The following is a 25574-nucleotide window of genomic DNA, read 5'->3' as shown; positions in this document are numbered from 1 at the left end:
CCCAGGCCTTTGGCTGCAAAACAAGTCCAAATCATTAGCCCTCCACTGTCATGCTTGACAGTGAGTATGAGGTGTTTCTGCTGAAATGCTGTGTTTTCAGCAGTGGAGGAGGGAGTAAAAGTAAAAGTACAAATAAAAGTAAAAGTCTTAAGGTACTTACTTTTAAGTCTTAAAAGTATAAGTACTCATGCACTGAATGCATATATTTGATTTCCATTGCAAAGGGTAAAATAATCATCTTGAAATTAAAATGTACATTTTCAGTACAGACATCCTTGAAATGTACTTAGAAGCAGCTATGGACAGGTCTGTGTGTCATGAGGCAGACTGTGGGCATCAAGTAAACACAGAGGCTGCTAATAAAAACAGTCATTCAGCATTTTTACTGTGCAAGTATTCCTGCTTTAGATTAATGTTATGATTAATGTTAATCAGACATTAAAGGTAGGGTAGGAGATTTCATTCTTCTCTCAACTTCTCTTTGACCAATGAGTTCGACAGTTTCGCATTAATACTAACCCTAACCCTAACCCTAACCCTAACCCTAACCCTAATATTATTATATTATTATTAATTAATATTAATCATCTGTGGAAAACACTATATAAAACGCTAAAAACATCAGCCAATCCTCCGCGTGGACCCTGCGTGGAGTATTGGCTGGTTGTCACTCTCTTCCTGCTCTGCGGGCACCAGAGAGGTACGTTCATGATGGCCGAAGTCACAGACCTCAGCTCGTCTTCAGGTAATGCATGTCCATGTGATTGGGAGGCGTGGCTTCGGGGTGCACTCGGGGTGTGCTCCGAGATAAAGGGGACGTCAACTCCTAGGAAGAGCTACAAGGTTTTCCACCTGTAAATAATCTTTCTCACTGTAGAATGTTGAATTCTAAATAGTTTGAAATGGTTTTATAAGCCTTTCCAGATTAATGCGCTAACTCTCTGCATTTTGTTAACACACACCTGAATGCTCCAGAGCAGCAAACTGCCCAAATGTCTGCTTCTATAGAGGTCTGTGCACCTGCTGATGATCATCAGGGGCTGAACAGGTGTATACAGTGTATTAGTGTCATGCGGTGTCTTTGAAATCACACACAATGACAATAAAATGCTTAGGATTATTAGCTTGCGCCAGTAGAAATAAACAGTGTGCTGACCTCTGTCCCAGTGTGTTCTGCTGGAGTAGCACACTGCAGCATTCTGCATTGTGTCCCATTGGGCTTACAGAGTTTCCACTGCACTCCATTGGCCGTATTGATAACCTGATCCTTGTCACCTCGGCTTCTCCTTCATCCATCCTTATAGCTTTTCATTCCTCCTCTTCTTTGCACAGACACAAAATCCTGGCTCTGCAAATGCACAGTGTGTGGTTTCTGTGTTTTTCTTTTGTCATGAAGATTTTTCCATCTCTCAGTATGTTTTTCGCTTTTTCACAACATTTGGAATAAAAAAAAATCAAACCAGGAAGCATAATGATACTACATTATTATTTAATCCTGTACATGTAATATACTCTTTATATGAATTACTCTACATATAGTCTGCAGTGTGGAAAGAACACTTTTTATCCAAGGTTAAACCACCTTTTGGATGCAGAAGTAGATAAATACAGCATTTAAAAAGCTATGGAGAGAACTTCTTTTCCCGCCCTTGCTGTGAGAAGTTTGTATTGGCCTCTAGGTGTTGGCATCCATGCAAGATGTTCAAGAGTTCTGGCAGCTTTGTTATTATTTATGGCTGCACTCCACTCCAGTGCAAATGTCCTCATAATGCTCTCTGTACTCACCCTTCAAAGACACAATACACTTACAAATCTGTGCTGACAACATTTTAATTCATTTATTGATAAACACACTCGCTGCATAGCGGACCACACTCACCCGTTAAAACATCAGAGCTTAATGTTTTATTAATCAGATAAGCTTTTTCATAGCAGTTGAGAATCTTTTATCTGTCTCTGGGTTCTGGCTTTGGGAGGCAGCTGCTCATGTCCCACATTTTGATGGCTCTATTTAAGATTATAAGAATATGATGTATGAGGGCTGATTGGCAGAGGTTTTTCTACATTTTCAGCCTAAATGCATTAAAGCTTTTTATACTGTGTATTATTTATTAATGCAAGGACCATTTTGTTGGTTAAAAAAAAAAAAAAACTTTATTCTCCTCCTCATAGTGAGATAATGGAGACTTTTCCCTCTACTTTTACTCTTTTGCTCTCTCTTCACCTCCTCTGAGATGAAGGAGGATCCAATTTAGCCATGTGAGGCCAGCCCAATAAATAGCTGCTTTACTGAGAATGAGTCTGATTGAGGATTTATCCAATTCTTTATCAAGACTGATTGTTTACTTTTGCCTGAGCTAGATTGGAATGAAAACGGGGCTTTTGCCCTGATCCATACAGAGGGGAGAAAAATCTAATCATTTCTCTCTCTCTCTCTGTCTCTCTCTTTCTTTCTACCTCTTTTTGCTGCAGTCGTTCCCCTCATATGGTCCCGGTCTCTGGCTCTGTCTCTTTGTCTTTTTTCACTCACCACAAATCATTTGCTCTCCACATCTTTCTCCTCTCTGCTCTTTTTTTCATCCCCATCGTTATAGTCTTCTCTGAACCGACCTTTCCCCCAGTCTAGCTCTACTAATTTCTTTACCCCTTTTTTTCTCTGTTTATTTTAGGCTCTCTCTATCTTCTTTACACTACAGATCAAATCCAACAAAGCCATACATCAAGTCACAAACAGTTAGCAGCTCAGTTTGGGAAAGAGTATATTTTGTGTAAACTGTGGTTGGTAAGAAACAAAACTGCTGGCTCAAAGTGAGATGTTTCTTTTTTTTATGAAACATGACCATTATAACCTTTCAATAAAGATTAAAGACTGTAGGCAACAGAGTGACATAATAACAGCTGCCTGTACCCTGAATATTTTAACAGTCCTCAAAGAAAATCAAAGTGTCCACACAAGAAAAACCCTTAGTGTTAGAGGTCACCTACAAGGTGCTTGTAGCATCACTCAAGTTAACTCCGGGGACAGCGGGGCTTTTAGTTAACAAAGCACTGTAGTCTGACTCACAAAGCTTTACACACACACACACAGGGCACACACACACGCTCTCATGGCTTCTTCAAGAACACAATAGGAGAGTAAATGGTTTTTCTGAAAGTGATTCCTACCTCCTTATTATTTATTCATGGGTCTGCTGGTCATTGCAACCTTGAGACTTGCATCAGTGTGTGTGTGATGAATTCTATACGAGGAAAAGGTGGAGAGTGCTATAGATGAGAAAAGTGAGGGAGAGAAAAGAAAAGAAGTGGGGAAGAGGGAGGAATGGAGGGAGGGAGATGAAGCCTGCGGTCTGGAATACGGGTTTGGATTTCCGTCCTTGAGGGGTGAGTGGAAGGCAATCGATAGTGAGGCTGAAAGCAAGGCCGATCAGGTGGCAGCACGAGGCTGCACAGGCACTCAGCGGGAACACGACCTAGACGCAAACAAGGTCACTGCTTGACCCCTAAGTGGATGAAGAGGCAACACAGAGAGGAAGATGATAGAAGAAAGAGAAGATTGTGATAAGATAAAAGTTAGAGAAAAGATATTCACAGGGCAGGTGGTAAATAAAAAGAGGAGGATATGGTTGGAAAGAAGAAATGATAACAGCCAGACAGGGTATGACATGCAGAATTTGTGGGACACTGTATTTCAACATTCACTCTGCAAATGATGCTCCTAAATATGAATTAATAAAGGGTCAAGACAACGGGGCGAGCAAATTACTTGATGAGAGAAAATCCTCTGTGCTGCACACATAAGCATTGTTTGGCATTCAGTGTTTTGAAAAGTTGATCTGTTGTTGAACTGCAGAGGTACAGACAGGTCGGGTAGTTGTAAGGCTGAAAGGTGATCCGGCCTCAGTTTAGAGTCCCCTTAGAGTGAGTTTAGGGTTTGTTTAATCAGACTTGAGAAGGTTTCTTTTTTGTTCCTTCTCTGTGATTCCTTTAAGTGCAGTTTGGCAAACTCCAAGCAGACTGTCAGTTGCCATTTATTCAGGAGTGGCTTCATTTAGCCTACCTGCTGGCCTGAAGTGCAGCTGAGATGATCGTCCTTCTGGCAGGTTTATCCATCTCTGCAGAGAACTCCAGAAACTCTGTTACACTTTCTAAAGGCTTCCTTCCAGAACAATAACCCTTCCAGCTCTGGTTATCTAATCTATCTAAGAGATTTCAGTCTTGAATAAATTTGCAAAATATTCCAAAAAATGCTTTCAGTATGTCATTATGTGTTATCGCATGATGAGAGAAAAATGCCAAACTTCTAAATTTAAAAAAGAAATGATTTACAACACAGTACAAATAGTGAAGGCTTCACTTTGTACCTTCAAAGAGTGTAGTTGTCATCAATCTGGAGCAGATCACTCAAAAATCAAATCATATATCTACATAGTTTTGGCTTAACATCTACACTCTATTGAAAGACTGCAACCAATGATCATTTTCTGGATTCTTTGTTTTTCAAATATTATATCAGGCACTGTGTTTTTTTGTTAGAGTTTTTAAAGTAGTTTCACATTTTAATATCAAACAATTTTAGCTGTTAACAATGAACAATTATCTCTTCTCTGCTAGTAATACTACTACTACTACTGCTACTTGGTAACAGAGTGGGAGGCAGGAGCGTATGGCTTTTCCATGGAGGCTGTTTGTTACCAGTGAAAACCTGATTTTTATTAAACTAAAATGTGAAATGCCAGCCAGAACTAATTGTTGGTTCATTTCTGGCCAACACTAATGAAAAAAGCTGCGGCTGGAGTCCTGACTAAGACCAGTAAAGTGGATACCATCATTTCAGTTCCGACATCTTTGCACACTGGCTTCCTGTGCGTCAAGGAATCAATTTTAAAATGCTACTGTTGGTTTATAAAGCATTAAATGGTTTAGCGCCAAAATCAATAGGTTCTGCTGTTATAAACAGTATGTTTTTTAATTAAATTAAATTAGAACCATTGCTGCATTGTTACCCTACATGTTACACTCGCTGCAGTCCCTTGTTTGCATGACAGACATGTTTAAAATACCTATCTAGATGTCACATGACCTTTTTACATTTGTTTGAGAACAAAAGCGTAACCTCACAGGACCAAGCTCTTTTTTTGCACCAGTGTGGGGACTGCTTGAGACAGTGAAAAACAAGAAGAAGAAAGACAAATCAAATTAGATCTCAACAAAAGAAGAGTGTGTGATGTAGCTAGAAGTGCTGGATTCCTCTATACCTTGTCTGTATGTTTGAGTGTCTCTGGAGTGTCTGCTGCCGTGGTAACACATTGTACTTTGTAGACAAGCCCTTCTCTGAGGCTAAAAATAATAAATGATAAGGTCTAAATGTCTGTGTGTCTTTGTGCACAAGCTAAAATGAAACTACAGAAGGAACACAGGCATAATATAAAAAAGAGGCTAGACAGAGACAGACATAGAGAGAGACAGATTTGTATGCTCTTAGGAAGTTTTATGCTTTATTCGAATTAACGTTTCTTTGAAGTTGAACCGATCAGTTTTACTCTTGTAATGAATGAATGAAAGGAGAAGGCAGTGTGGAATTTTTGAGCAGTGTTATAAAATAGATCATTCTCTGTCACTTTACTTTCATTCACACTCTCTGTTTGGTGAGGTCTTGGAAAAGATCAGAGCTTAAAATAGACACAAGGTCTTTTCCAGCTTGCAACAAGACTTTTGTTTCATTGCTGCCATGGCGATGTCCTGCACATAACTGGGATAAAACCTGACCCCTCCTTCATCTTTTGCTGATAATAATCTGGCTTTAATACACACACTAGGTAAATGTCAGGCCTTTTTTTAAATTCCTACACGTATCCTTCCTCACATTTCTCCTTTCTCAGCAGCCTTATATGAGCTGATCAGCAATGACATCACCGCACTCAAGGAAAGAGAGTGAGAGCTCAGATTTCCCCATCCCTTGCTTTGCATGTGTAATTAGCTATTGCTCATTACAACTAACACATCCAACATGGGCAGAGCGTGTACGGTGGCGGCTGACACTGCAGCTGATGGTTGTTGACACTTTAGAAAGAGCTGCCTGTGTCTGCTGATTCTGCCTGCCACTGTTTGCTCTGCACTGATTCACACCATCTGATGGTCAAGCAAGTTCTAAACAAACATTTGAAACACTTCTGAGTGATGCAAGTTTCTTTTTAACACCAGAAAGAAAGTGGATTTGCTAAATATACTTGTGTCTTTTAAAGGGAAGCATCAGTGTAAAAGGACTTCATGAGCACAGAAATGTAATATTCATTCTCTTGCAAAGATCATGGCATTATTGTAAATTCTAATGATTCCTATTCGTACTGTAATTTTATCACAGCCTCGGTCTCATGTTACAGAGGCAAAAAGAACGATAAAGGCATTCATATTGTATGACAAGGTTAGGGAAAGGGGTGCCGTGTTCAATATCAATGACTCAGTTTTTATTGAACTTGTTTTTTCAGTCTGATCTCTGCACTGAGGGGCAGAAGATGTACCTGAAGAATCTTTTTGGCAAAGCACACAATTATTTGGGACGCAACAAACAGAAGATGCATATGAGCTTAATGACAAGCTTATTGATAATATGTAACGCTGTTTGTATAAAAAGCTCATTAGTAAGAGGAGAATGAATAATGAAAATGCTAAGACAAGCATTTGTCTCGTCCAACTGCTTATTTTTAGGGATGCACATTATCAGCAAGACGTCAGTATCGGCAGATTGTGACCATAATATGAAATAACAGTAACAACAACTCACAATAATAACTCATAATAATAGCAATAATAAGTGGACCTTACTAAAAGAGATGTATGTGAAAGGCTTAGTGTTTTCTGCACTTAAAGAGGTCACTTAAATATCTGACTATATCAGATCTGAAATTGCCCAAAAGCAGTTTAATTATTTTGTCTATCAGCTATCAGGACTCTTACTATTTGTGGTTTGTTTACCACCTGATGCCCTGCACCAGCAAAATAACCTCCCTCACTCGATGATGCTTGAAATTATATTTGTCACTCACTGTTGTCTCCGCTCATTTATTCGTTCTTTTCAGACTCCTCCCTCCCTCCCTTCTTGCACTGTGTCACTTCAGTTTAGCCATTGTTTGTAAAGCATGCCATATGAGGACGATTAACGTTCATCAGTTCAAGCTGGTGGTGTCAACCTGCACTGTTTCTCTATACTGTCATCTCTGCTACTTTTCTTTTCCTCTCCCACTCTCCGGTTCAGATGTTGCATCCTCTGTGCTTGTGCATTTGTGTATGTCTCAGTGCCTGTATAAGTGTGTGTGTGTGTGTGTGGGCCTGCATCTGTGCCAAGTAGTATTCCCCGATAACAGGATTACCATCTTAAGCCTATTCACGGTAAGTGAGCCAGTTGGATGGATAAAGCACTGTATCGTCAACTCCGCTGGCGTTACATTAAGAAAAGCGTTAGTAAAATTGTAGAAGGCAGGCCTAGCAGGATCTCTCTGAGTTACTGGGAGGGAATACAAAGGATTCAAACTCTGTAACACACCAGGAAGCAGCTGTTGTACAGAGAAGGGGGAAAACCTTTCAAGCACTGCTCACAGCGATGTCAAACAAGGAAGGCTTTAACCTTCAGAGCAGTACATTCTGTGCCTATTCTTTGTGATTGTTCTGATGGGAAATTACTGAATATAGACAGGTTAGCATTTACAAATCAATGAGTGTTACTGACGGTAAGCATAAGAGACACCTGCGATGACCTGTCTAGTTTGTTTTTGATTTTGTAATTTGTCAATGCTGTCCTGAATAAGGAGGGATACGAAGCACCATTGGAACCACTTTATTCCAGGCTAAATGCTAATTCAGTATTTAGGCCTCTCATGTATTGCTGTGTTGTGTTGACAGTTTCCAGTTCGGACAGCAGGGCAAAGGAGCCTGACAGCCATTGGACCATGTCTGCTGGATCCTGTTGATCCTATGTGATGTGTCAGTCTGAGGAGTGAAGTAAAGGCTCAGAGACAGATCAGCAGAGGGATGTGTGTGTGAGTGTGTGAGAAAGATTAGAGTGCATCTACATATTAAAGAAAAACAACTTGACCCAGAGAAGGCCTAAAAGAAGCAGAGACAGAGAGCACACACAAGCATGGAAAAGAGAACAGGACAGAGATCAGCGATTCAGACAGCTGCAGGCCACTGACCTGTCAGTACAGTTGACACACATTAGCCCTCTTCTCTACAGTGCTCTTCTTCACCCAAACTGCCAATATCCATGCTGTTTCAATCATGCATAATTAGTGCCTGATGTCTTTTTCACTTTCTCTCTACATTAGCACAGATGTAACTATTTCAAGCTGAACCAGGACCCAATCTGTGGCTTCTGATGCTGTGAGGTGACTTGTTTGTCAGGTTGCAACATGTTTGACAATAGCAATGCAGTTTGTTTGTTTGATTCACATAAACAGCAGGAGTCCACGGTAGATTCCACAACAACATACTAAAAAAACATCTTTGCAGCATTGAGATCACTGCTGGGAAGGAGTGATGCTAATGTGCTAATAGAAGTGACTGTAGTGTCAGTGGAAAGACCCGTTTCTCACAGAACCTTCTCAACATTGCAAACAAAAGGCTGTAAAGTAAAATTTGATGATGTAATATGACTGAAGGGAGTTACAACAGTGCATAAGTGTTGTGCAAATGGAGTTATTGGAAGTAATGGTCATGCAGCATGTGGCTCCTAAATACTAATAAGCAGTAACTGGTCAGTGTTTTAGTGTTACGTTCAATAACCACAGTTTGAATAGTGCCTAATGGTTTTCCATTAGACTCACCCTCCTATAGAAACATAAACACGGAATGGTCCCTAACTTCCTCCCACAGTGCTCTGACAAGGCTGTTCTTTTCTCTGTACGGTTTCTGTTCTCCTGTTGAAACATCTGTGTCTTAGAGCGTTCAGATCTCCAGCATAACACTGAAACAAAACCTGCTGCATTTCATGTGGAGCTGGATCCCCGGGGACACCAAAACTTCCTTTCACATTATTCCTCTAAACAAATGTAAGAGCTATTATTACAAAAGCCTCTGACTCAACAAATGCATCTTTATCTCTCAGCATGTGTGTAGGGGAAAAACCTCTAGGGGGATTTGTGTGTGTTTGTGTGTATTTAGGCACAAGATCTGATGACAAGCAAGTGTTTGGCTTTCCTGTAAAGAAATAAAGTACGTTGTAGAAAAAAAAAAGTGCCCACACATGGATAAGATGAGGGAGAGAAAAAGGACTGAGAAAGATATCCAGACCAATCCATCAGGACCTGAGCAGGGGAAAAAAGGAGCAGCCTCAGACATCTATTGAAGGAAGAAAGAAGTGTGGAGGGAGGGTGAAAGAGGTCAGACTAAGAGAGCGCAGGTGATGGTTTTAAGCTGCTGGTGTCACAGGCAGATAAAGGCTCCTCTGCCGCCTGGCTGTCATCTGCATCGCACACAATATCCCCTTTATTCGCAATATCACCTCTCTCTATTTTGCTTCATCTGCCATGGTGGAGCAACTCCCAGTGTGATGCACTTTTTTCTCTCCCCATCACACGGCTGCCAGCGATACTGTATATATCATTCCCTCACATTCCCTATTCTTACTTGCTCTCACATGTTGAAAAAAAGAATCTCCCTTAAATATGCAGTGACTCTCAAATACACCTATAGTATTTCTCACTCACACTGGTATTCCTACTGTTTCAGAATGTGTTTTACTTTATAGTGTTGGTATTGTACCTTCACATGAAGCCTCCACTTCCACTGACTTTATTTTAGTGCAATACATGATCCTGATTTCATGTTCAGAACTCATAATGTCATCAGATACAGATCAAAAAAGACTTCCCCAAACCCTTATCACATAATCTTGTCATTACAATTCTGCTTAACTTGAGCCTAATCTTAATGCTCCTCAACTGTAATCCTATGAATAACTCTAAAATGCTCCCTCTCTAAATCTGTAGCAAACAAAATGTCCATAATTTGTAAGATTTTCACTCATCTTTTAATCATGAATAGGAAGGATAAAAGCAAAGAGAGCACAGATGCACACTTCATGCTCACTTTCACTCGCTCCCTGCTTTGTGTCTCTCTCAACGGTCCACAAACACACACACAAACACACACACACCACACACACATGCATCCATGCAAACTGGAGTCACTAAACCGTGGAGAGACAGGGTCCGGTTCATTGCTCACCTTGGCTGGTGTGATCAATGGCAACCTGCCTCCTTCAAATCCCTCCCACAAACAGAGCTGAGTAAACAGACAGGGAGCATTTACACAGACCCTGATAATCTGCTAATCCATATAACCTGCTTTCTAATCAACACACACACACACTCACATGCAGGAGTATGTCCTCTAATACCGTGCATATACAGTAACACAGACATACAAAGGAAATACACACTTCTACACACAGACACACTTTAATGCGTGCACACAAACACAAGCCATATCAGTGACTTTTGCCTATTATCCTCTCTGACCTCCTCAACGGGACATGGTTGATAGTTTTGGTGAGGTTGATAAGACCGAAGGGTTAATAGGGATTAATGGACTGTGCACATGTGGTGCAGACACACACACACACACCAGAGACTGACATTCAAGTGCTGATGAGTTTACAGGCTTTTATGTATCACTTAAATATGTGTGTGTGTGTGTGTGTGTGTACTTGTGCATTTGATTATTCCGTATCATGTAGCTGTCGACCATGCGACGTTCCCCTGGCTTGATGGGATAATTGAAGCGTGAAAAAGCCATATAGAGTTTGTCAAAACTCTTAGTGGTCTGAGCATCATGGACACCATGAGTACAGCGCTTAGCATCATTAACTTCCACTCTATGGGGCAGACAGATTTTTATCACCACAGGAAAAAAATATAACTGCATTTATAATTTTGATCAGCTATCTAGACAATTTAATGACCTGAAATTCAGACTGTTCTGTCAGTCTTCCTAATGGACTCTCTTTTTGTCAACTAATTTGCTGCTTGTAGTTAATGTGCATTTCAACCGCTCACAGCGAAGCTCAACTCTTTTATCTCAAAATATTAAATGTTACCGTAATTCTTTTAACATTATTGTCAACCTTTTTTTTTTATTGGGGGGGGGGGGGGTTACACTATAACCTCTCATGTGACAAACTTATTCAGTGCTTTTCAACTTATTGCTGTGATCAATATTTATAAAGTGCTGTATCAAAGAGCTGCCTGTGACTCATTTCACTGTGTTAAGATTTGATAGAATGCCACCATTACCATCCATTTCCCACTGTTGCATAAAAATCGACTTTTGTTTTTGCACAGATATATCAATGTGGGTGTATTTTCTGTCCTTGTGAACCTAAAATGTCAAAAAGTGTCTTTCATAGCCTTTCACCCTGTCCTTTCATTACACTTGACTGATTTTGTCCTTCAGTACAACTCACAGGATCTTTGTCTTTTCAACAACTTCTCCCCTCCCCCCAATCCCCTTCAGGTACGGTGGACAAAGACGGCCGGCAGTGCCTCCGACAAGTTCCAGGAAACATCCATCTACAACGAGACGCTACGTATCGAAGGCATCCTGAGGGTGCAGGGGGGTCGCTACTACTGCAAGGCCGACAACGGGGTGGGGGTGGCTGCCATCAAGTCCATCCGCGTAGATGTGCAGTGTAAGTGGGCAGGGAGAAAGAGGAAAAAAAAAAAAAAAAAAAACTCCTTCCACTTCTACACCACAGCTGACTTTCACTGCTGCCATTCCCACTGTTAGAGAAGACCAAGATGGGGTGAGATGAAAAGATTGCAGGATAAAAGATGGAGGACTGATTGGATGGATGATGAGATTTCAGGTGGGAATGGTGTCCAAGAGTATCTGATGAGTTATGGTGGAGAGGATGAAAAGCACAGTAGGAGGATTAGGAGGGAGGGGAGATAGTGTCAGGGAAGGGCATTATGGGACGGTGCGACACATTAAAAACTGTCACAATGTCATTGTTTGTCATTGGTTTAGTCTTTGGATGATGCACGGGAATAATGCTACAGATTTGGTTTACTCCACCAAAAGACTAATATGGGTAATATGAAACAAAGAATTTTTTTGTCAGATACTCTTGGGAAAAAAGTGAAGTCTGTGGGACATATCAAGATTTTTGTAACAGTTAGTCCAGGCAGTACGGGCTCCCTAACCAACTGTTTCTCAACTAACCAATGTCCCCATGGACTCTAAAAAGGGGGAGAAGGGGAAAAGTAAGAACCATTAAATCTGGTTGTTAATTGTTAGCTGATACATCCTCAGTGTTTCAGCTTTGTTAGATTCTCTGTCAGCAACATTCAGTACTGTATGTAAATTACCTGCTGATAATCAAGAGATTTCTTCAGGCTTTATTTGACCCGTCCCTGTACTCCGAAGTTCTACAACACGGATGTTGTTATTGTTTGTAATACAAAAGCGGCAGGATTTTATTATGAGACTCCTTTATCTTGATCCAGTAATTTTCTATGGAGACAGTCAACATTTAAGGTTTTTTTTTTCTGCAGCAGTGTAGCTAAGAAATACACAATGTTTTCAGAATTGGCCACAATCAAATTAAAAGAAATGCCTACTGACATTGTAGGAGGAAGACAAGAAGTAATGGGCAAGGCCATGAAATGCCAGAACTGCTTGTTATGCTGTAGCTGCAGTAACTGATTAAATAGCATGAATATGTTTCATGGCCTTGGTTCAGGTTCCATCATCAGTTTTTATTTCAAAAAAATACATTCAAAATATGTTCTCATGCAGTTAAGGATGTGTTAGCGTCTTCAAACTATTCAGAGTGTGTTGAGGTCAACAGCCCCATTACAATTTCATAAAATTATAATTTATAAAAATTTATAAATTCAGTCTGCCGACAATTAGATTACAATATAACTGCACAGCTTTTTTTGTTGTTTGTATTGCCATCATTGTCATCGACGGGTTCATATCAACAGGTGACAGTTGAGAAGCAGCTTTGTGTTGTAGGGGTCCCGTGCTGCTGCTTGTTTCACTGCCCCACTGTCCCTGTGAGTCAGGGGCCAGGTCATAGCGACAGGTTGGTCACATGCAACCGCATACCCAGTACATCAATACTATTATATACTTCTTTCATTCCTGGCACCCTAAAAATCCCTGCATATTTATTACAACTGCTTATTGGGTAAATAGTTCCTTCCCTCATTGATTCAATCATTTTAATGGGGGGTTTATAGACTAATAGAAAAAGGCTGGTTTTCCAAGGGCCCTATAACACTGAACATCCATTAACTGCCTTTCATTTGCTAAATTCACTCTCCTCCTGTTTTGTGCAGACTGTCTGCTCAGATTCAAATCTTTAAAACCTAGTTATTTTACCCCATTACTTACAAGCATCCACACATCTACACACATACACACACTTGCTCTCACCGTGCATGTCCCTCTAGGATTTGTCACTTAGCCACCAACCTGCCTCAGCCTCTTAATGGGGCTCCCTCCGTCTTACGCCCCCCTTTCTGCTGATAGTGTTAGTTCTCCCCAGGCGCTAGCTCGGCCCCTGCTGGGGAGCTGGTAATTGCAGTGAGCTTGGGTAGTAAACAGGTTGCATTGTAAGTGTAGTTGTGACAGGAGCTCTGTAAAGCTAACCAGCTCTGACGGCCAATGCTTGTTCAATTCCCCTTCCCCCATGCTGCTTTAGACCCAGCGGCGATCAGCCACGCTTCCTACACAGGGCGACTTTAGTACCAAAACGATGTAACAATTAGCCCAGGCTACCAGGGAAAGAGAGAGAGAGAGAGTGAGTTAGTTAGATGGAGAGAGAAGGGAAAGGATGATTAGGAGAAGAGGAAAGAAGGGTTGTGACAGGGAGGGAGCAACAGACAGAGGACGAGAAGGAAAAAGTAGCAACCTGCAAGGCTTAAGTGTTGAAGTGATGGTAAAATCCCCAGAGATGTAGCCTGAATGCTGTAGAGGTCATCTAATAAGACCACTGAATTCTTTCCACAAATGGAAGAATCTATGCATGCTATGCATATTAATCTAAAGATAAGAAGCAAATTAAATGAGGAAAAACAATACGTTCGAGTCACAGCCCAGTTTCACAATAAAAGCTCAGATAATGTGAGATACATATATTTTAGGGTATTTCAACAACAAACAAAAGTAAATAGTTTGTGATATGATGTTAAATATAAACAAAAGGAAGACAGCACACATGAAATGTCCATATCTGTTACAGAGCTGGCACATGAGAAATAGGGAGTAGTTCAAGCATGGATGTGGAGGGGGCGATGTGTGGAAATAGAAACGATGCAAATACATTTCATTTTCTCAAAACATGCAATTTGAGAGCAATTCTAAAAGTCAGACAAACACACACACTGCATGAATACTGACCTGGATCTTGTCTGTTAGACATACAGGTCAGACTGCAGTTACTTAAGGGACACTTGACCTTTTCACAAAAAGCTCAACAGCATGTTCAGGAAAAATAATGGCGATTGATCTCAGCTGAATACATTGCAGTATAGCAAAACCTGAACTTTCCACTGATAAAAAAAGGGGGGGGGGGCAAAAAGGCGATGCTAGATAGGTGCAGTCATACTTTTCAATTTGGACCAGTTACAGGGCTAGAGGGCAGAACATGCATTACCTGTACCAGGTACAGACGAGAGCACCAGCTCTTCCTCTCTGGTTCTCTCAGTTACATCATTTCTTTCTTTTTAATGTCTCAGCTTTTTTATTTAAATGTGTTTTGATCTTGTTGTTCATCCTTTTTGTCCAACCACACTGATGCGTACCAAGACAGACACACTTGCAGGTGTACTTAAATAAGCACACACACACAAACTTAGAGGAACAGTAGGGAGGAATGAGTAGGCAAGAGAGGGAATCATGTGGAAACTAAAGGGACGGCAGGGGAAATGAGCGGAGGAAAGGCACATACTCAATATTAGACTATTAGGTTCCTACATTTTTAACCAACACACTGTCCCTCTTGTTTACCCATTCTCCTTCTCTGCCCATTGATTTTACTTTTTTATTCTCTTTTTCTGCAACATTCCTACTATTTTATTCAAACTCCTACTTTTCTTCCCTCCTTTCACACTACACACAGTGATTTCCTGTTATTTATACTCTGAATCCAGCCAGCAAAGCAGTTATTATTTACTAATTAACCATTTAAATAAATCTGCTCCCAGCTTGTTTCTTTATAAATCCATTTGCAGGACCAATTATGTCAATGAGTAAATACATGTGAAGCAAGGCTATTCCTTCCTTTTGCCAATCTTCCCATTTTTTTTCCATTTCTACAGAAAGCACATACAGCAGGCATTCCATTAATCTACTGTACTGCCACTTAAATTGGCTTCACTAATGCTTTTCACTCAACAACACCCCATCCACCCATCAGCCATTACTGCAAATGACCTCCTTCCACTTTTAGACTTCCATCACATAGGAGCTCACCTGTAACAACCAGCTGACCAATGACCTGGCACTCTAACCACTGAGACAGTGGGCTAGTGAGCAGGCGGGGTTTAACTTTGAGTATAGCCTCTACTGATGGGATGGACTTGGTTCAGAAACCCAAATGATTTTTTTTTGTGTATCTATGAAAAAGTTTTTTTATGAGGATTCCTTACTCTCTTCAGGACACTGCAAGGTAAGTGGAACTGCTGTTTATGTTAAGGTTTATGAAGTTATGATAAGGATGATGGTACTTCTCAGGGTGTGATTATTATTATTTTTTCTATCTGGGTTTTCTGTGATCCTGTGGAACCACTATTAGTGTCTAACCATTATTTTCCACAAACATACAGTCTTCTGTGTGACCTCTACACTGCAGTAGTGCTGAATGGAATTCCATTTGCACCTGGTACAGTTGTTCAGAAGGGTTTTATTTACTCGATGGTAATAGACATGCTTTTTATCAAAGAGTAAAAAGACCAGAGACAGCTGGACTTGTTTGAATTAGTTGAAGAAAGAAGATTTTTTTTAGCCACTACATTAGCTCTGCAAAACGACCTGGATGACCGAGAGCCGTCAAATGGTCAGAAATGACTGGACATTTCATAGGCCTCTGTCAATTAGGCTAGCACAAACTCATTGCTTTTACAGCATCTCCACGGCTGTGTCCAAAATTATCCACTCACTAGCTCATCTGGCAAATGAACATTATATTTTAGACACTGCTCACATTAATTCCAACATTGCTGTCACACAATTAAAACCACCAGCTAAATAAACATTGAGTGCAATGCATGATGGTACATATTGCTAATGTAATGACCATCGGTTGTACAGTACTTTTCATGATGCATTGTGGAATACACTTAACAGTGAGTGAACAGTGAGTGAAAACAAAACAGTTTGTGTTATTAAGAGTGGCAGTGTCAGGGGAACAAGAACCTCAGACTCCTAGGTAAAGGTCTGCTGCAGTGTTTGTGCCACAAACAATCCCATGCTACCTCCTAATAGGAAGTTTGCTGCTATGTCAGTCCTATATACAGATGATATCAGAAAAAGGTTTTCAAAGGAACTGTCCCTTACCCCCAGTGGTATTGTTTGTAACAGCTGTATAAGTCAATGGAGTGTAAAAACCATGAATCTTTAAATGTACGCCGCCCTTTCACAGCTTTGGCAGTTATCACCCCAACTGTCACTGGCTATGCGACTCAGTGGAAGTGTGTGTAATATGTTATGCCAGCACTATGATTTTGTGAATGGCCTCTGTGCTCCAAAGTAACTGTTCTAGAATCTCTGTTTTTGATAGTGGCAGGGGTGCACACACACTTTCACACCCATAAACAGTTTGCTAGGTGGCACCTGGTATGTCCCTGTTGGGCAGAGTCTTCTGTCACAACATGGACTCTGTGCTTTGGACACTGGAGAAAAGGGCAGTGCCTCTGCTGAATGAAAACAAAACATGCACTGACGAAGGTCAATAGACTTACAGGGAATATTCAGTAACTCCACAGCTTTCACAGTGAATGGTGTTTTCAGTGTTGGAAGAAACAGAAAAGCAGAAACAGGTATTTTTGAAGAAGCTTTGACCTTTCAGTGAAAGGTTCCAGTTAATGCCACAGGCTGAATCATTGGACCTCCACACCACCACTGTCTGAGTCACACAATCTATGGCAAAGTCTCACACAAACTTTATTTTCCCTTTGCTCTTCATGTGTTTCTCTGTTTCTAACTTTCCATGTTCCTCTGTGGCACTGTGCGCCCCTCTCAGTGCATTATTACTTCTGGTTGTCTATATTTCTTCTGGTGTATGCTTCTTCATGATTTCTTTGGCCTGTTTGTGTTTTCTATATCGCTCAGTCTGGTCTCTGTAGGATTTGTGTCTTCTTCCTTTTGTAAGTTTCATCCACTGTCCGCTTTTATTATTCTGCCTCTCTCTGAAGAAATGCTAATTTCTTTCGAGAGGCCAGACTGTTATTGAAGAAGTATATTTGATATATAGTTTATGTGGTCATTCATTATTTCACTCCCCTATACTCCATGTTTGGATCGGCAACTGGTTACTGTTATTTAAATCATTAGAAATGACCATCACGGCAGTTTTTGGTGATCTGAACAGAACAGTCATTTAAAATACAAGAATGAACCTTCAAGGCAATAAAAACCTGTTTGCAGGTTGTGCAGAAACGTGCTCAAAACACAAAAAATATCATGGATTCCTCCTTATTGTCCTTATGATAGCTGCTTCTTCTTGTGCTGAAGCTCGTTTTGTGTGAATGCTGATTCCATGAAAGTCTTTTTTTCTGAATGTTTATTTGTGACTGCGTTGTCAATGTGCCAACCACCTGTTAATTACAAACAAACTGTTGCACAACACTGTGCAGCAAGATGTTGCACTTTTCAGTTCATGTTGGTGGGATTTTAAAACTGATTATTAGTCAGACTAGCACAAGTCAGAAGTATTTTATTTCTATGAATATAATTATTTGCTCATTCAATTGGTTATCACAAAGGGATACTTATGGGATGAAGGAAGGCTTATGATTAATTTGTCACACATAAAGGTTAGAACAGGTTGATTGCCAGTGATTGGAAAGCTAGGATAAAGACCCTGCTGTGTGTGTAGCCTGGATTTTTGTGAGATTCAACTGCTTTAAAAATTAAAAGTAGTTTTTCAGAAAGCACTTGTTATGTAAAAACATATATTTTATATACTATACTGTATAAGTATAGTATATATAAAAGTCAGTGCCTCAGCACTGTGGTGTTCATCTGTTCACACTGCAGTCTCATCTTGATCTTTCCGTCTTGCAGTTGGATATATATGTCATAGCTGTGATTTAAGGGAATTGCTTCAGCCATAATAACTTCATAACAGTGTACAGCAGGGCTGCAGCAGTGTGGTTACACCTGCATGCACCTTGGAGCTTCTGCATGCTTTACCGTACATTTCAGCATGGTTGCAAACCTCATTTTTACAGAAAGAGTGGGTGCTGTGCTTAACAGCTGGATTTTGCTGCCATATATTAACTTTTCAATGGACATTAGTGCGCTGGACCGGTCCACGGGCCACCATGGGGAACACAGGGGGCGGGTCTGGCCCGTGGGCTGTACTTTGCCCAGCTCTGGGGTACAGTATAATAAATAAGGGTGGCATATTGGCTTAGAGGTTACCACTGTGTCCTCACAGCAATAAAGCTGTAGATCTGAACCCAGCCAACCTCAACCCAACTGTTTCCATAGATAGTTTTTCCCTTTATAGTTTACTTCTTCAGTTCTTTCCATAGGTCTGTCTGAATATTGTGTGTAATTATTATTATTTTTTTCTATTACAATTGTGTCTAAATTTCAGTTAAAGCCTGTATTTGTCAAGTTCAGGTGTACAGCAGAGGACAGAGGCCACAAATTCAGACATATGGTCAGACAGGCTGGCAGGAAGCAGCTGACAGTAAATACTGAGGGAATGATTGAGGAATAAGAACAGGTGTTTAGATATGGAAGTGGTGCTGAAATAAATGCACAAAATACAGGTTAGTACACAGGTATCTGTCACAGATTCTGACAATACCCAGATGATTAGGACCCAGCTCTTCAATGAAGCATATTTTTAAATGTCTATCTCTGTAAACGGACATGTTTGAGTCTCATAAATTCAAATCTAGATACCAAACCATCAGATATACATTCAGAATATGTTCATTTTTAATTGACAGGTTTCATTTACCATGGCTTGAGAAGTCCCTAAATACCACCTTGCCAGACTTTGTGAAAGATGAATTTTAGGGGTATGTTAGGGAAATCACATTTGTGTTATTGTGATCTCTCTGAAAAATTTTCTGTGGACATTTTAAATATGTGGCAGATCTATAAACTTGTAAACAGCTGGATCTTTTTGTGTAGATGCTCTTCGTCCAGTGTGAAGTATTAGGACTATAGTGGGAAAGTCCAAGAGGTCTCAGAGGAATGTATGGCCGTAAGGGGGGAAGTATTGTTGTTTTATCATTTCTGAAGGACCAAGTGTGTGTTCAGGTGAGTCACTGCGTCCCTCCTTCCTGAAGCCATCCTGAAATATAGATTTTTTTTTTCATCTTTTGAGTTCTGTGTCTGGGAATAATAGCAGCAGAATAAGTAGACTTCCACACATCCACATTGTGATTCGCACATTGTGAGATGTCAGATATCTGGGACAGCTGGTACCAAAGGCTACATGCTTAAAAGTAAAAATGTTCCACTTAAGTGATATATGGTGCTTCTGTACAGTAGCTCAGTGAGTTTAATATGGTGCTAACACAGTCAGGGTTAGGGGTCTAGTTCCCACTGGGCCTATCTGCCAAAAATATAGCGGGAAAGTACTTTGGATTAAACCATCTAGCAAATTGTGTAGAGTGCAGTGATGGTACTGTACGCTGAGCTCGTCGATGAAGCTGAAAATAATTCTGCTTTAATGTATAGAATAATTTAATGCTGATAATTCATCTACTATATGTATGTAAAGATTTACATACATATAGTAGTGCAACTGCAAGATACAAGAAGGTTTAATGTAGATATGTGTGGTGAGGTTTTTGTCATTGCTGAATGACTTCATTCAGTTTAAGACCTGAACTGAATCTTAAAAAAAATTTGAATGTGACATTTAAGAAAAAATGGCTATTGTAGGCTAAATCTTTTATGTTTGTACACATTTGAAGTGTGTTAGGGTTGATAATACATGGGCGTCTCTCAATGTGACACTTTCACCAGATGATGCAGAGCCAAGGCTGTACATATCACAACAAAGAAAGGCTAAAGATATCCCTCATTATATTGTATTCAAAATTCAAAGACACTTAAACTCAGTACATTAAAGGATAAAATGTGCTCCCTTTGGGTTTTAGATCCCCACACCTGTTACAGTACAGGCCAAAGGCATGATGTTGTTGGGTTGTCTGTTCAATTGTCCATATTGGTAATGTGATAACCCAAGAACACCTTGGGGAAATTAGTTAAAATTTGATGACTTATCCCAACCAATTAAAATTTGGGCATCAAATGTCACTGTGAAAACACGATTTTCCACACCTCAGCAGTTCTAACACTAATCTAACTTTATACAAATTTAATAGGATGACATGATGACATTCAATATACAAAAGGTCACAGGTCGGTAGTGCTGTGGCATCTCATCAAGAACTACATACAGTATATGCTGTGTGGTAGTAGTGGTTCATGTGTATGAAGACTTATAAAGGCCTTGCAACTATGGCACGAACTTAACACAACCCTACTAAAAGTAGTAGCATCCAAGGAAGAGCTATATTTTTTAAAAATAAAATTTTAACAGATATGCAGAGTAACAGACAGGCCTATCAGCCATGTTCTTTGCTCTCTCTGTACATTTAAAAGATTCTCATTACCACTATCTAACCTCCAGTCACATATGTAAATGAAATAATTTGATTCACAATACCAAGTAAAGCACACCTGCACCATATGGAAGCAGCCAGGGCACTTTGAATTCTCATTTGATCTTTGTAACTAGTAGAATCTGATTATTATCACCTCCTGTGCTCCCACATTATCATCATATCATTGTCAGCTCCACTACCGAATTAATAGGATGAAATACCAGGTTAGATTTCAGACCTAATCACACATATTCATACAGTATCTTTCAAATGAATGGGTTTGACTTTGATGCTGAGTGTGTGTATCTCTGCTTGTAGGTCCTGGGTTTGTGAGGGAATCAGACTCCCTGTCAATCCATGTTTCTGGGGATAGTGTACTAGCAAGTTTGGGTGTATAAGTGTGTGTTTGACAGTGTGCATGCTAAGTAAAAAAAAAAAGAGGACTATTGTCATAGAAAGATAATACAGCTTTTTTCTATCAAATCTAATTTAGTCCAACCACTGTGTATTATATTTTTTGACTCAACATGAAAAAGATGTTCCACAGATGGTATGAGGGCTATGAAAAGGTGAAGGAGCCATTGTCCTGCTCCTGCTGAATACAGATTTTTGATTAAGTTCTTCTCTATGATATTCTAAGCCCTTTGAGAAGAAGCACAGGAGAGGGATTTGATTCCCCTTCAAACTTCAACTTCAGGGTTTCCATCAGGCCAAATTATCAGAACACTGATTGTTTAGTTTTCTGTTTATTTGACCTTCTTAGTATCTCCTTTCAGTGTGGTGTAGTGTACATTATAGCAGTGACCAAAGCACTACCAAGAAATAAAGTATATTGATTCTTGATTATTGTGATGTCCTTTTCAAGTTACTCTCAGAATTTTAGACAATTAGCAACAAAAAGGAATGTGTCGAACTTTACTAAGGAATGAAGTCTCATCAATTATGTAAATGCTTGAAAACTGTAGCAGGTGGATACACATTCAGAAGATGATTGAAAATACATATTTCCATAGTAATGTCACAGTGGTTCTTTAATAGACAAGCTGTGAAATGATACTGTAATGATCGCACATACTTGTCGTCACCAGGCTTTTTACATTCCAGTCTTTGTTCTTCCTGCATACAAGGCATTTTATTATGTTTTCCTGGGGAAATGCTGAAGAAGTATCTTGTTAATAAGGGAATTCTGTGCATTTTATAAAACAGAAAGGTTATATTATTCCCTTGTGAAGATGGCAGGAGTACAGAATAACATTAACACAATTGTGACAACAGCAGTGCTTCTGCAGTACCCATGTCAGTGCTACATCACCTCTGTTAGCAACCATCTAAGCAAGTTCCTTAACCCCCTAATGCTTCAGTGGAGCTGCTCAGGGGTAATGAGGGTTTACTGACCATGTGTATTAAGGCACTGCTGAAAAATAAGGTGCAAAATCAGCAAACCAGCCACATTAAAGCAAAATGAGACGGAGCCTCCCAAAAAAAAACAGTGTCTCCTACAAGGAAAAAAAAAGTCAACATTCCAACCATTGTCTCACATTAGGCCTAATTAATTAGCGCTTTGCTATGGCATATAAATGGCTAATGAGAGCTCACTGACCTTGGAGTTATTTTCAGTTCTCAGAAGAGAAGACAGCCCTCCTGGGTATATTTATAATGAAAATACTCTCTGCATTAGCAGTGGTGTACGCTATGTGTCCATACATGTGTGTGAAGTAAATTGATTTTGAAATTCTAGAGAAAGACGTCTTTAAAGTATCTGACAATATTGTAAATAATATGTAATTGTTTGTGTAGTAGAATGGGTGTAATTAATTTGCTTATTTGTCACTACATGATATGATGTCATTATTACAACACTTACATTGTTTTCATGGTTATGATATGATTAGTATATATAAGTAGCTCGCCCTTAACAAGAATAGAACAACAGAATAGAGATCTATTTCTGTGTAACACAGCAATGCCAGTATAAATGAGGTATTATGTTGTTAGTTAGTGAATATAATTTCAGCACCGCAAGTTCAGAAATGCACCCTGATTCAGTCCTTCTTAGTAATTGTTAGCAGGTGTGGAGGATCCAAAAGTAGAAACTGATGAGTCCTGAAAAAGAAAACCATACTTTCTATAAAATTACCTGAATATTTCAATGTATTTGTTGAATGCAAAAATATGCTAACATGTATGGACACTGCTAGCGGCCCTGTTTTAGCTAAAGGTAAATATGGCATTGGTGAAACTGTGTGTTCGTTTTGAGAATTGCGGTTTCTATTTGCCCTGCTCATCAGTCCCTGGTTACCTCTGTAAAGGCAGACTGTAATGTGTAAAATGTGTTACTAATGGATCTTTATGCTTCAGACAGCCACCACGGCCTAATTATTTCCTCTTGCTGGCAGACACTGTGTGTGAGCGTACAGCTGGAGAGAGGGAGGGTGTGATTGAGTCTTTAACAGAACCTTTGCCTTCAAGCAAAAAGCATCTTTTTTCGAACTGACATGTGCGTTCCCTGACAAGTGTGCTGGTGTCACCTTGATGGAGGAACATACTGAGACATCAGAGAAAGCCAGCACTACAGATAATGGCTTCTCTGTGTCCACAAGAGTATGGATCAAACCAAACAGGGAAAAGCACTTAAATGTATCCCACAATTCTTTTGATCAGCAAAGAGAACAAGATTTCTTTGAATATTCCTTCTGCTAAAACCTCAAGTGGTTGATGTTAAGTTGGAGATTTTTCTTGCTCTTCATGTCACACTGGTCCTTCATGTCACTTTGTCACATTGTCGTGTAATGTCTAAGAGAACAATATCCACATAAAAGAGGGATGGATGTTATCCTACCTTTTTTATTACTCACATTTCTTGAGCGAGCAATGTGATGTAAAATATTAAATAGGGAAGGTGTCAGTAAAAGAAGATGCTTTCACCCTGCAGGTTGTTGGACTATGACACAAGGCTAGACTAATATTACTCATAGTATTTACTGTTGCATAGACTTCAACTAACAACACATTTTTTTTCTTTTTTTATTCAAGCTTTATGATCAATGGTATTTTCAGGACATTATATCTCAAAGAGAATTTTTTTAGGTTTTTGTGATATAATATATCATAGATATAACTAAATATTTACCATTAATCATTTACAGCCACTATTTCTCACAACTAAAGTGTAGTTACATAACAGCTGCTTCTCACTGAAAGCCATGCTTACAAATTAGACAGATTTGCATAGTGGGGCTGCTATAGGTCAAACCTTTTAAGGTGCATTGTCGAGGTTCAACCTTATTTCCATAGAGACTCTGCTAATCTCAAAATGAGTTCTGTCAGCTGTAATTTCTTAACAATCAAACATCAGATTAATTAAGCATCTGCTGATTTGTACTTAAGTTTCTATAGTGGACTGTTCACATGATTAGTTTATTTGCTTAAGTTATTGCTTTCATTACAAATGCCCTGCATGTATAGATTTTTTATCAATGACCTGGGAACATCCATCCATCCATCCATCCATCCATGCATCTATCCATCCATCCATCCATCCATCCATCTTCTGAATCTGCTTTGTCCTGTAGTAGTCTAGGGTCACAGGGGAGCTGGAGCCTATCCCAGCTATCTATGGGAGAGGCGAGATACACGCAGGTCACCTGGGAACATGTCAGAGGAAAATACATGGAAATTATAGGAGTTTCCCAGGGAAAACAATAGAAAGAAGGCTTCTGGGAGATTAAATACTTGAGGGAGTGACAGCAGTCATAATTGATTTCCTGGATCTGACTATATCAGCAGCTCCGTCCCTTTAACATCTTGCTGTCACAGTTATTGCTTTGGTCCCATTACTTAGACAATTATGGAAAAAAGGAAAAAAACTCATCTCTTCTGCATGTGCTCTATCCTGTCTGTTGTAAGAGGTCATTTGCTTTCCCAGAGGGACCATTTAACTGTAATCCACAAAGGGAGTCAGGAAGGGACAGATGACACAGAAAGTCACATTACATATGAACTCTTAAAGAAGCTGTGCATAGCTGTTGTGAAGGACCTCATGACCCACTGAGTTATTGTGTTTTCTAAACAGACAACAAACACTAACATCTTGAAAAATGCAGATAATCATGCAGAGCTATGCTAAACTGTCAACTACAAATAAAGGGTGTCTTATAGTTTAAGAGATTTAAAGGCCCTGCAGCTGATGTTAAATCACTCTTGTTTGTATTGAACTGTATTGATTCACCTCTGACACGCGGGGTGCGAGGAGCTTGAAAAACAGCCCGTAACGGTTATGCAGACCCCTCTGTAATTAGCTTGGTGCCATTTTCTCAATAAATAGGAAGACATAGTGTTAACTGTAACACTAGCTCCAAACAGTTTCTTAATGTTGTTTTCGATGTGAGGATCAGCTGGTCTGATTATAGAATATAGGATCGATTTCTATTGTGACAAATCATCAACCGATCATCTTAGAGGTGCTAGCTGAAAATTAAAATTGTCAGTTAACACATTAATGCATTTTAGCCCACACACATTCTGGAATTATGACCCTGAGCAGACATATTTGTCCACTCCCATGCTGAAAAGATGTTAATAATATTTTTTTCAGGGTACACTTAGACCAGATTAAAAAAAAAAAATGTATGCTATTTATCGCAATGTAAGTATGGACAATTAGATGATTTATCACAGTTTGAAATCCATATATGTCATATATTGATTTTGAAA

The 25574-nt window shown here is 39.7% G+C and overlaps 1 protein-coding gene across 3 annotated transcripts in view; it reads left to right on the top strand.

Annotated features, from left to right (window-relative positions):
- mdga1 (MAM domain containing glycosylphosphatidylinositol anchor 1) overlaps positions 1 to 25574 on the top strand; it is a 133757-nt gene that overhangs the window by 43881 nt on the left and 64302 nt on the right. For all 3 annotated transcript variants that reach the window (XM_028402468.1, XM_028402469.1, XM_028402467.1), the window contains exon 4: positions 11509 to 11683. In XM_028402468.1, the coding sequence (XP_028258269.1) occupies positions 11509 to 11683 (175 nt within the window). The remainder of the gene's footprint in view (positions 1 to 11508; positions 11684 to 25574) is intronic.

The sequence above is a fragment of the Parambassis ranga genome, chromosome 3 (assembly GCF_900634625.1).
Source record: "Parambassis ranga chromosome 3, fParRan2.1, whole genome shotgun sequence".
In the NCBI taxonomy this organism is placed as follows: domain Eukaryota; kingdom Metazoa; phylum Chordata; class Actinopteri; family Ambassidae; genus Parambassis; species Parambassis ranga.
This window is presented reverse-complemented; position numbering and strand designations above follow the sequence as displayed.